Source organism: Macrosteles quadrilineatus, unplaced genomic scaffold, assembly GCF_028750875.1.
Source record: "Macrosteles quadrilineatus isolate MER2022 unplaced genomic scaffold, UCM_ALF_1.0 Scaffold_5__1_contigs__length_97177068, whole genome shotgun sequence".
NCBI classification, from domain to species: domain Eukaryota; kingdom Metazoa; phylum Arthropoda; class Insecta; order Hemiptera; family Cicadellidae; genus Macrosteles; species Macrosteles quadrilineatus.
In genome coordinates, this window is record NW_026542598.1 from 58,353,594 (window position 1) to 58,365,249 (window position 11,656).

The 11,656-nt window shown below is 32.7% G+C and overlaps 1 protein-coding gene across 10 annotated transcripts in view; it reads left to right on the top strand.

Annotated features, from left to right (window-relative positions):
* Nucleotides 1-11,656, top strand: part of LOC128994791 (F-actin-monooxygenase Mical-like) — a 135,420-nt gene that overhangs the window by 121,639 nt on the left and 2,125 nt on the right. For 7 of the 10 annotated variants that reach the window (XM_054419562.1, XM_054419561.1, XM_054419566.1 and 4 more), the window contains 5 exons: nt 504-636; nt 1,900-2,020; nt 4,115-4,227; nt 5,102-5,272; nt 8,742-8,856. In XM_054419562.1, the coding sequence (XP_054275537.1) occupies nt 504-636; nt 1,900-2,020; nt 4,115-4,227; nt 5,102-5,272; nt 8,742-8,856 (653 nt within the window). Of the gene's footprint in view, nt 1-503; nt 637-1,899; nt 2,021-4,114; nt 4,228-5,101; nt 5,273-8,741; nt 8,857-10,857; nt 10,949-11,656 lie in introns of those variants that run through there. The other 3 variants (XR_008490918.1, XM_054419564.1, XM_054419569.1) reach the window with 3 other exon arrangements.

An 11,656-nucleotide genomic window follows, 5' to 3' on the forward strand; every position in this document is an offset into this window, starting at 1 on the left:
CTTGAAATATAAAAAAAAAACCACTGTGTAACTTATCTGTGTTTTTTAAATTTTTTTAAATAAATGTCAATACCTAGCTGTCACTTCTATCTACACATTAATTTTCTCTCTGTTACTGCTTCTTTTGAAATATTTTACTTACTTGTAACTTGTTAATACAGTTAATGAAAATATGTTTATGGAGTTTGGTGTTGGTTTTTATATTTAAATATTACACACTCCATTTATACAACAAACAATTATAAATGGATTGTTTGATTCTTATCTTTGAAGAATAGTAATGCAAATATTTGGAATCTATAGAACAAGTAATGAAAGCTAAAGTTTTAGCTTTTTACTAACTAAAATAACTTAATTTCAAAGAATCACTTTAATGAATATTCGTGTTAATAAATCAAATAAATTCACCAACCCTTCATTCATCTTTTCCATTTTTCATTCTTATTTTTTTGGTGTTTGCGGCCCAACCTAAATAGTGAAATTGATGAAGATTTAAATTTCAGGAACAAAACGTACCAATAGCGCTCAGCAAGAGCCTGAGCGAATCAGAAGCCAGACGGAAGTTGATCGACGAGTCAGCAGCTCCACCCATTCCCCCTCCACCTATAAACTATCCCTCCTCACGCCAACAATCAGGTAAGAACATTCTGGGGAACAGTTTGGTTAGCATCTTGTCTGGGCATACTTTTAATAGAGAGATTGCATGCAAATATGTTTTTTTTTTTCAAATTTCATCATGTCCCTAGTTTTAACTCTAGTTCACATATTTCATCATTAGCAGGTATTTAAGATGAAATAACATATTTATTTATGAATAGATTAAATCTATTTTAAACTGTTCAAGAAGTTTCTAACACTAAATCTTATATTTTACGAGGTGAATATAATAGTGAGCATAGGATTCAATTGTTTTATTGTTTTACACACCTAATAAAAAACAGCAATGTTAACTAAAAGATACGTAAATGTTAGGGGATCTACATCCACACAAATGGAATTCCCAGGCACAAATTTCTGCTAAAAAATTTTAATTCTTTACCTTGATTAGTGTCACTAGAAATAAATCTTTTCACTAACTCTTGGGCCTCTACCTCGAGAACCCCTGTAGTTACAAAATATTTACAAAAAAAGGCCAAATTATAATGTCAATCAAGCCTTCAAAACATTGCCATTTGGCATTCAGTATGTTCTTACAGTTTTTCACATTTACAGCTTTATTTAGAAAAGTATTCACAAATGAGCGCAAATTTTTTTATGCTTAACTGTGCTTCCTACTTTTACCTCGGCATGTTTGAACTTTTAGCTTATCTAGCACAATTTGCCTGAATATAAACATACCATAATTTTATTTATTAAGTTGGTATTCAATCCTAAGTAAAGTATAAAGAATTTCTGTGAGTTAGTGAGAATTTTTTATGTCTTTTAAGTACAATTTTTATGCTTTTACGTTTATAGTGACAGAAATTGATTTTTTTTTCAACTAATACTGATAACAAAAAGTAAGTCTGTTGGGGCTCATGGCTGAAAAATGGTAGGAGTTGTGACATACTTGCTCATACATTTGTTCTGTTTAAATAGAATAAACCTTTAAGTGTTTTATTCAGACAAGGTTTACAAACATTTAAAGCTAAAATGAGTTTTTGCAAGACAAGAGTAAGCAAATAGAGTGCCAAATATGAGTTAATTTCCGAACATATGGTCCAAATATTTAGTCCAAAGGGAAATTCAGCAATATCAACAAACTACATATCTCAGAGCAAATGTACCATCATGATCTCGCTGTACATTTCTCATTAGTTAGCGTTTGTGTTCAATGTGTCGTCATAACCAGTCAGGCTAGAGTGTATCTAACAGTATGCGGGTGCTAGAGACGCATGTATAGGTTAGGTTTGTTGCCAGAAGACAGCCTGTCCGAGCCAGAGGAAGGCGAGTCGCACGCCAGCGCAACAGTCGACAACAACTCTATGCGCAAACGCAACAAAGTGTCACGCAAACTGGAGAGGCAAGCTCACCTTAAGAGGTATGATCTTATAGTCTTTTGGATACTGAAGTAGGCATCCCATCTTTTCGGGCTGTAGCCAATTTTCTTTCAAAATAGAACATAGTTTAAAGAGCCATTCACTGTGTGTGATATGGTCTAAAACTTTTTTCTGTTAGTTTTGGGGTACTGAGGTAGTTTATGTCATAAAAGATGCTTTATGTCACAACAAGTTGACAGGTTAGTTTGGTTTGGTTCCAAATTGGCATATTCAACATGAATCCGTAATGTTGAATACGTTTCAATTTTCTCTATAACTGGCTACAACTTTTACATGGGAATGGAATGTCTAGTTCTATCACACAGTACAGTAGACTCCCTCTTATCCGGACACCTTTTAACCGGACATCTGTTTAACCGGACTACACTCGGCGGAAATGACATCTCTTTAACCGGACAGCTTTTATCAGCACATTGGTTTAACCGGACTAGTTTGGCAGGAAGTGGGCGGTACTGAAACAACTGTTCTCATGGGAAAGATTTGAGACCAGTTATCATGTGACTAAATACAATGCTCTCCTAAATTTAAGTTGAATATCACAGTAAACGGTTTGTTTTAACAAGTTATTGGGGACGTCGGCTTAACCGGGAAACCCGTTATCCGGACTGGCCTCGGTCCCGAGGAGTCCGGATAAGAGGGAGTCTACTGTATTACGGAACCCATTTGTTATTTGTGATGTTGGAATTGATGTTTTATTTTTGTTGAAATGTTCAGAGATTCAGAGATTGTTTCAACTTTGGGTTTCTTGTTTGGTCTTTTCTTTCACTAATACTGAACTTTATTCTGATGAATAAACTCTCCAGTGCTTCAGTGTTAACGCTTGTTGGGAAATTCAGCTGTTTTTTTTTTTTTTTATTATAAGTGAATTTCATATTTTGTTGAAGCAAATAAGACATGTTGTATACAGGGTGTTTCGTCATCTCAACTTTACAAAGTGATCATATTACGTGAAGAATATTTTGAATGTCCAACCAAAATTTAGATTCTAAATTAAAATTAAGAGTAGAATTTAGCTTTTATTGATTTTTATGTATACATTATAAAAGAAAAGGGAATGTTATCCCAGATATACCAACCTAAATTGAAGGTACATTTTATGTACAACACCTCTTTGTGTCTTCATAAATGTATATTATTTACAAAGTAAAATGAGAGAAGAAGAAAGAGGTAAGTTATAAGGAGCAACAAAGAAGTAAGAAGTACTGGTTTAGTTCCAAAATGTTATAGAAAGATTCTTTGGGTCTTTGAAAAATGTTGTCACTCTTCCTCGGTGTAAAGATTTTAATTTGGCATTTTGGGATAAGTAGCGCTTTTCTCCTGATGTGCATTTGCTGTGTCAGTGTTTTATAGTCTAATTTTAAGAAATCATATTATTTTAGTATTTCTATGGGCTTTTTTCTTTAATTTTGAATTTATATAGCTGGAAACAGCAAATTTCTCTTTAAAACTATGAGCAATAATTCAATCTACAATAAGTAGCTTTTATCTAATACAGCAATTAAAAAAAGTTTATTACAGCTACAGCCAAACAGTTTAAAGTTGCTACCGGAACATTTTTGTTCCTTTTGATGAGTAGAAAAAAAAATACAAAATTACAAAGATTTTTAAAAATAATTTGAACCAAAAATTTTTTTTATCCTTAAATAATGATTTTGGGGCTGGTTAGTCCAATGGTTGGAGAATGGAGCTTTTTTCCTGAGTACCCGGGTTCAAATCCCACCAATTACCAATGACTTTTCGCTATGTGATATAATTCGCTCTGGCATTGCCTGATGATTCTGAGCCCACCTATCAGGTTAAAAAGGTAGTTCTCTTAGGCAAGGATAACCCATATCTTACTGGAAATATCCTTCCACAAAACTCCATACGATAAAAAAATTGTTTACATTAATGTATGACAATTTCAATGCAAAAACGATAAACATTTTTTATTTTAATGGACAAATGAAACTTTTAGTTATTGTGATGAAAATTAATTAATTAATTAATTAGTTGCCACTCACTACTAATGAGTTATTTATTCCTCGTATCGTAGGTGTTGTGTTTTGGTATGACAATATCTATGTGTCTGGCAGGTTACGGATGGCGCAGGAAATTCAGCGCCAGCTGGAGGAGCTGGAGGTCAAACAGAGGGAACTAGAGACTCGGGGAGTGGAGCTGGAGAAGGCCATCAGGGCAGACAACAGCAGTGAGTAGATACAAAATAAGTCATAGAACGTTGTTTTTTCACGAAAGTGTTTTTGTTTTGTTTTGTTTGACGATTGATGTATGATCATGAATTTAACTTTGTCGATGATCTAATGTATACTTATGACTAATGAAGATTATTATTAATATTAATGAGTTTGCAAGGTCAACACTAATGAATGCAACTAATTGCTCAAGTGTCAAGGTGTTCCGATGACAAGGTGACCTGGTGTCATGGTGACCCAATGTCAACCTGCTCCGAATAATGACATGATTGAATCGTGGGGGAAAGCAGGTCATTTTGACACTAGATCACCTTGTCGCCAGTGATTTTTAATCAGGCTGGTAGCGTCAAGCTGGTCGGTTTAGTTATAATGAAATTAGTGTTCCAACCTGTTTCAATTGTGACCTCCTCAACATATATATAAATAACTAGCTGTAACCCGCGGGCTTTGCCCCGTTTAACTTCTAAATTTTCAAGATTATCTCGTTCGCATGGCTCAATCACGTCCTGGTTGAAGTTTGTTCGCTACGCTCACTCACCTTTAGGTTGGAGCTCGTTCGCTGCGCTCACTTGCCTTCAGGTTAGCTCGTTCGCTACGCTAACTCGCCTCCAGGTTGAAGTTCGTTCGCTACGCTCACTCACCTTTTGGTTGCAAATTAGCTGTTGTCATAAATGTAAAAGAAATAATAGTGCTGCACCCTGTTGGTAATTTTTGTAACTTTAATGCTATTGAACATCACAGAACAGAACCAACTTGTTTAATTGAAACAGCTGTCATCCCCTTTCCTCTTGAATTGCTGCTTACCTTATTCACAGACTAATATAGTAGGCCTTAAGTTGTACAGACAGTATAGCCCTTGTCTGGTTGTAGGTAGCGGAGGTGAGAACTCGGGGCTGCTGCGGGAGTGGTTTGAACTGATGAGGGAACGCAGTGAGCTGCGGAGGTATGAGAAGGAGCTTCTGGTGCGGAGACAGGAGATGGAATTGGAGGACAGACACGCTCGGCTACAACAGGAGCTGCGACTGAGCTTGGCCAAGGATGGTGAGATATACGTTGTAAATTTGCCTAATATCTACACATCACTTAACTAAAAAATTTATTTTTTTATTTTGAGGTAGTACATTTAAAAAAAACTGAAAAATCATAGTTTTCTAAAACCAGCTCCAAGGACATTTTTTAAAGGTATAATAAGCCTTTTAATCAAAAGTAACGTCTTTTTAAAGATTTTAGTTTGAAAAGTTAACAATTTAAACAAAAGTTAACGCAAAAATGCTGTGGGAAAGCTTGATTATTCTATATGACAAATGTTCAATATATTAATATTATTTAAAGGTTTACCTACTGCAGACATTTTACATCACGATTACTAAAAATAAAGTTTTCATTTAGTTTTGGGATGCCATAAATTTCTGTAAATGTGAACATTAGTTTACATGAGATAAATCCTCAAATTATATCATTTATGATATACAGGGTGGAACGAAGTTAGTGTTAAAAAATTTTATCTGTTAAACTACTAAGTATTGGTGACAAAATGGCACCAATTTAAGTTTCCATACCCTCACAGGTAGGGAATAACGGACAATTTAAGATTTTTTCAAAATATTTGTATTTGCTTACATAAAATGGCCATAAGTGCACTAAACATTATTTTTATTCCAAATTCATTGTCATTTTTAGAATCCTCGTTAAATTTCCAATATTAATAGCACAAATTCATTGGGATAAAACATCTGTATAAGCCCTTATTTGGCAATGGAAGTTTGAATTTGTGATTTTTTAGAAAAAGGTAATTACTTTTTACAAAGTTTTTCTATACTACACTGGACTCTAGAGAGTGTCAAATATTACTAAAAACTTCTGTAGTTAATAACCTTTAAAATGATGTATAAACATCTACTGTTCGTTTGATTTGTTGTTCTCAAATTTAAGAGTTTCTCTTAAAAAACACGGAATGCCCAAAATCGCCTCCCTTTAAAATAACATGTATTTGCTTAAATAATATGGCAAAAGCTGCAATAACAATTATATTTAAATTGGGTTTATTGTAATTTTTAGAATCCTTGTGAGATTTATTGTAAGAATATTAAAGATCTGTTAGGATTAACATCCATATAAACGTATGTTTTGTAAAAACATGTAAAACTTTTTTTTATTTTTTGAATACATTTAATATTGCTTAAAGTTACACATGTTACATTTAACTTAAGATTATTTTCTAAGCATAAACAAATAAATGGAGTAACCTCTAAAATTATGTAGATACTACACTTTACAATGTTGTCAATATGTTCACCGAAAACGAAAACCCAAAATTAATCTAAGTAAAGTATAGCAATTAGATTGTAGTGCTTAGACAGATGCTAATGAAAATCAGCCAAGTGATTTATTTCTTTACTAAAATTATTGTTAAAACCTCAGAAATACGTAGTTTAACTTATTTACACAAAAATAAAAGTTAATTCTAAAACACACAATATTTGAAACTTAAATAACTGTTCCTTACTTCCTTAACGTTTTAATAGTTGCCTTCTATTTGATGCCAACTACTTGAGTTTTATTTTTTTTTTCAAAATCTCCTTTATTTTCCCTGATATACAGCCAAGTTTTTTTGCAAGTGGCACCAACAGTAACATTAAAATACAACGTTCCTCTGACTACCACATCTGCATTCATTATCCAGTTTTAAATTTCCTTATTATCTTCCACTAAAGATGAGGAGACCAAGTACTCCACATAGCCACACAAAACAAGTCCAGTGGACTTAAAGTCTGGCGACCTGGCATGCAAGCAAATCACACCATATGATCCATCTTTATCTATAAGCATCTACTGTTAGTTTGATTTGTCGTTCTCAAATTTAAGAGTTTTGCTTGAAAAACACGGTACGGCTAATGTTTAATTTCCTGTAAAAAAACATGTATTGGCTTCAATGATATGGCAGCAGCTGCTTTAAAAATCATGTTTAAATGGGTATTATTGCAATTTTCAGAATCCTTGTAAAATTCCTAATATATTGAGGTATTGTTAGGATTAACGCCTTATGAACCTATGTTTTGTGATGTATCTTCATGTCCACTGGACTTGTTTTGTGTGGCTATGTGGAGTACTTGGTCTCCTCATCTTTAGTGGAAGATAATAAGGAAATTTAAAACTGGATAATGAATGCAGATGTGCTAGTCAGAGGAACGTTGTATTTTAATGTTACTGTTGGTGCCACTTGCAAAAAAACTTGGCTGTATATCAGGGAAAATAAAGGAGATTTTGAAAAAAAAAATAAAACTCAAGTAGTTGGCATCAAATAGAAGGCAACTATTAAAACGTTAAGGAAGTAAGGAACAGTTATTTAAGTTTCGAATATTGTGTGTTTTAGAATTAACTTTTATTTTTGTGTAAATAAGTTAAACTACGTATTTCTGAGGTTTTAACAATAATTTTAGTAAAGAAATAAATCACTTGGCTGATTTTCATTAGCATCTGTCTAAGCACTACAATCTAATTGCTATACTTTACTTAGATTAATTTTGGGTTTTCGTTTTCGGTGAACATATTGACAACATTGTAAAGTGTAGTATCTACATAATTTTAGAGGTTACTCCATTTATTTGTTTATGCTTAGAAAATAATCTTAAGTTAAATGTAACATGTGTAACTTTAAGCAATATTAAATGTATTCAAAAAATAAAAATAAAGTTTTACATGTTTTTACAAAACATACGTTTATATGGATGTTAATCCTAACAGATCTTTAATATTCTTACAATAAATCTCACAAGGATTCTAAAAATTACAATAAACCCAATTTAAATATAATTGTTATTGCAGCTTTTGCCATATTATTTAAGCAAATACATGTTATTTTAAAGGGAGGCGATTTTGGGCATTCCGTGTTTTTTAAGAGAAACTCTTAAATTTGAGAACAACAAATCAAACGAACAGTAGATGTTTATACATCATTTTAAAGGTTATTAACTACAGAAGTTTTTAGTAATATTTGACACTCTCTAGAGTCCAGTGTAGTATAGAAAAACTTTGTAAAAAGTAATTACCTTTTTCTAAAAAATCACAAATTCAAACTTCCGTTGCCAAATAAGGGCTTATACAGATAAGTTTTATCCCAATGAATTTGTGCTATTAATATTGGAAATTTAACGAGGATTCTAAAAATGACAATGAATTTGGAATAAAAATAATGTTTAGTGCACTTATGGCCATTTTATGTAAGCAAATACAAATATTTTGAAAAAATCTTAAATTGTCCGTTATTCCCTACCTGTGAGGGTATGGAAACTTAAATTGGTGCCATTTTGTCACCAATACTTAGTAGTTTAACAGATAAAATTTTTTAACACTAACTTCGTTCCACCCTGTATATCAAATTATATCATAAGAACCTTGACGAAACCTTAAGGGTTTAGGCTGTGTGGATTGAAGTATGTGTCATTGTCTGAATGTCTGACATCATGTGTAATTTTATGCCTTCATAATGAATGATTCCAATATTTTTCAGACAAAACAAAAACAAATGAAGAGGTAGCGTCAGAAGGTCGCATTCTACGAGAGATGCTAGAAATCGTAGAGAGGAGGGATTCGCTCATAACTCAGCTGGAAGAAGATCGGCAAAGGTGCGGGCTTGTGAGGCCCTCTCCTCCAATACCTTCTTCTCTCTCCTCCCCCCTTCCACACCCACTGGTGGTTCTACTGGTTACGGTGGCCATGTGGTCTTGTGCCAATTATGTTGTTTCTTATCTATCTGGGTAATGCATGAACTGTTGCTTGGTATTTGTTGGACAAGAAGGGTAAATTTTTAAATTTGAAGTCTTTGCAGGTTGAGGTTTTGTGTCGTTTTTGTTTGGGGTGATGATGTATAGCTATCCTACAACATAAACCGAGTGGCATAATCGCGGATGATTATGCTACTCTTAGAATTGTTGGAGGATTTTTAAAACATTTATTGATTATCTTTTGGTACTAGTAAAATTTTGAAGAATATATACAGATAGTTTTATTCATATAACGTGTAAACTATATACAAAGTATTATATTACATATCATTTTTACCAAACTTTGTTTTTGACGGTTACCAAAAGAACCAGATATTTGTTTATTGTTTGTGATGGTGATAAACAGTGCCTTATAAGGATATAGTTTTGTTTTATCATGAACGTAAGCAATATTTCTTGACAAACAATTGTTAATTATTTAATTTAAAGTAATCGAGTGTTTGACACAAGACTATCTTTATTGTAAATCCATTGTTTTATTGATTTATGTTGTAATATTGTACAAATGGAAATCATGCATTCTGGGTTTTACTACTTAATGTTAATTTGTTGTTGATTAACTATTTATTTATTTATTATTGTAATTTATTCTTATACTTGGTAGGGCGTTATGAAGCAAGATGGTTTTGAGTGTTTTCTATTTATAATTTGTATTGCTCTATGTCAGTTTTCACTACTAACCCGATAGCAAAAAAAGATTTTTGAATAAAGCAAATGTTGCTCGGGGTATTTAAATATGTATATATCTTGTTATTTGTTTTATGTAGGCTATGTGATTAATGTCTTATAGATCTGGATTGTGTAGTTGAATGCCTAATGAACCTATTTATACTCTTGTTGTATGAGTATTAACAATTGTAAACAATAATACCGTAACACTAACACTCACTCCAATCACTAATGGTTGTTAATGTAGTAGTGTAATGATGATGCATAATAGATGTTTGTGTGTAGATGTAAAAACTAATAAATAAAGCTCGTAAAGCTTGTATTATGTTGTGTAACTTTAGACAAATTTTGCGGGATTAGATTCCAAACATTCCATTACGTTATTATTATGGACGTTATTATGCCCAAACACTTCTTTGAAGTTTAGAATGAGCTTGAAAAACTCTCAGTTCAAAATAGTTCTCAAGATTGATACTTGATAAATTTGTTAGAAAAAGTCATTCTTACAAATTTAAAATTCAATACCATAAGTTGACAACTGACCTGTATACTGTATGGCCATTTGTATTATGCTCTCTATTATAACGTGACAGTTATATTACAACCAATTAATTGTGTAAAGTATAGCCAAAGTAATTTTATCTACATTTTTTAAAGTTAAATGATCAACTTAACAATATTTACAAAAAGGTAAAATATATTCTAATAAACAATGAAACACAACGTTGTTTCATACTTTAGCTAATAAGACATTTAGAACTGTTAGAAAATTTGTGGAGAACTGACTAACAAAGTAAATCTCCTCATCTATTGTGTTATAGAAGCACAGCAATTGTTATAGTTATAGTTTAGGACGGGTTAAAATTCTGCTAATTCCCAAAGGAGATTTGCTAAGTGATTATATATCATAACCCAGAGGTCAAGAGCCCACCTTTAGCTGTAGGGGTTTCCATCTAGTAATAAAAATGCTTTAAGGCTATTAGATCTCTGGACAATGAAGATCAGAAAAAGGCATAACCTAATATCTTAACTGTGTTATATTTCACATATTTTTGTATTGGCTAACATTTAACTTGTTAACAATAAATAACAGAAGGTTGAATGGCAAGCTTGCTAGATTTCTCACATGTGCACAAAACTCACTTTTACTAAAGCTTGGCGTTTTGTATTCAGCCGTAGTTATGCTTGGGTTTAGCATGTTCCCCCTTCCATTCCTATCATTCAGCACTAGTAGTCAGTCGCATGCCGCACATAGATAGCTTAGGTAAGCTATTAACTTGTCTAGCTTTTTTATAGTTAGGTTATGAATACTTATTGCTCTTTATACTAATTTTGTTGAATAGTAGGCTTGTGTTCATTGTGTAATCTTTTCATGTCTATCGTAATTATTTCAATTGTTAAATTTAGTTTAGGCATAAGGTATTGCTGCTTAACCTTTCATTTCAGAAATATAGTAAAACCTCGATAACGAGACTTGGAAGTTATTGCAATCGTGGGAATTAATCAAAGACATGATTGCTGGGACTATGGATGTTGCCGGGATTGCGAGAAGTGGTAACGAATGTTACCGTGATTGTAAGAAATAGTCATAAACATTACCGTGACTGCAGGAAATTATCATGTGTTTTGCCCCTATTGCGAGATATTTTCAAGTACATTGCCTTAATCATGTAAGAGGCTCACGACGTTACTGCTATGCTGGCTTTGCCACAAACGTAAGTAATGATCACAACATTGCTGCAATCGCAATTGCAAGTGATGATCACAAATGTGGTCGTGATCCCAAGAAATCATAACAGAATTTGCTGCGATTGCCTGAGATGTACACAAGTGTTAATAATTGTTTAGAACCTATTCTAAGTGTAAGAACCTTATGAAATCCAAGAATAAAACCAAATTTCATAGCAGGTTCTCGGTTGTATTTGATCACATATGAAATTGTGTCCTTGATTTATGACTCGATTTTTAGGAT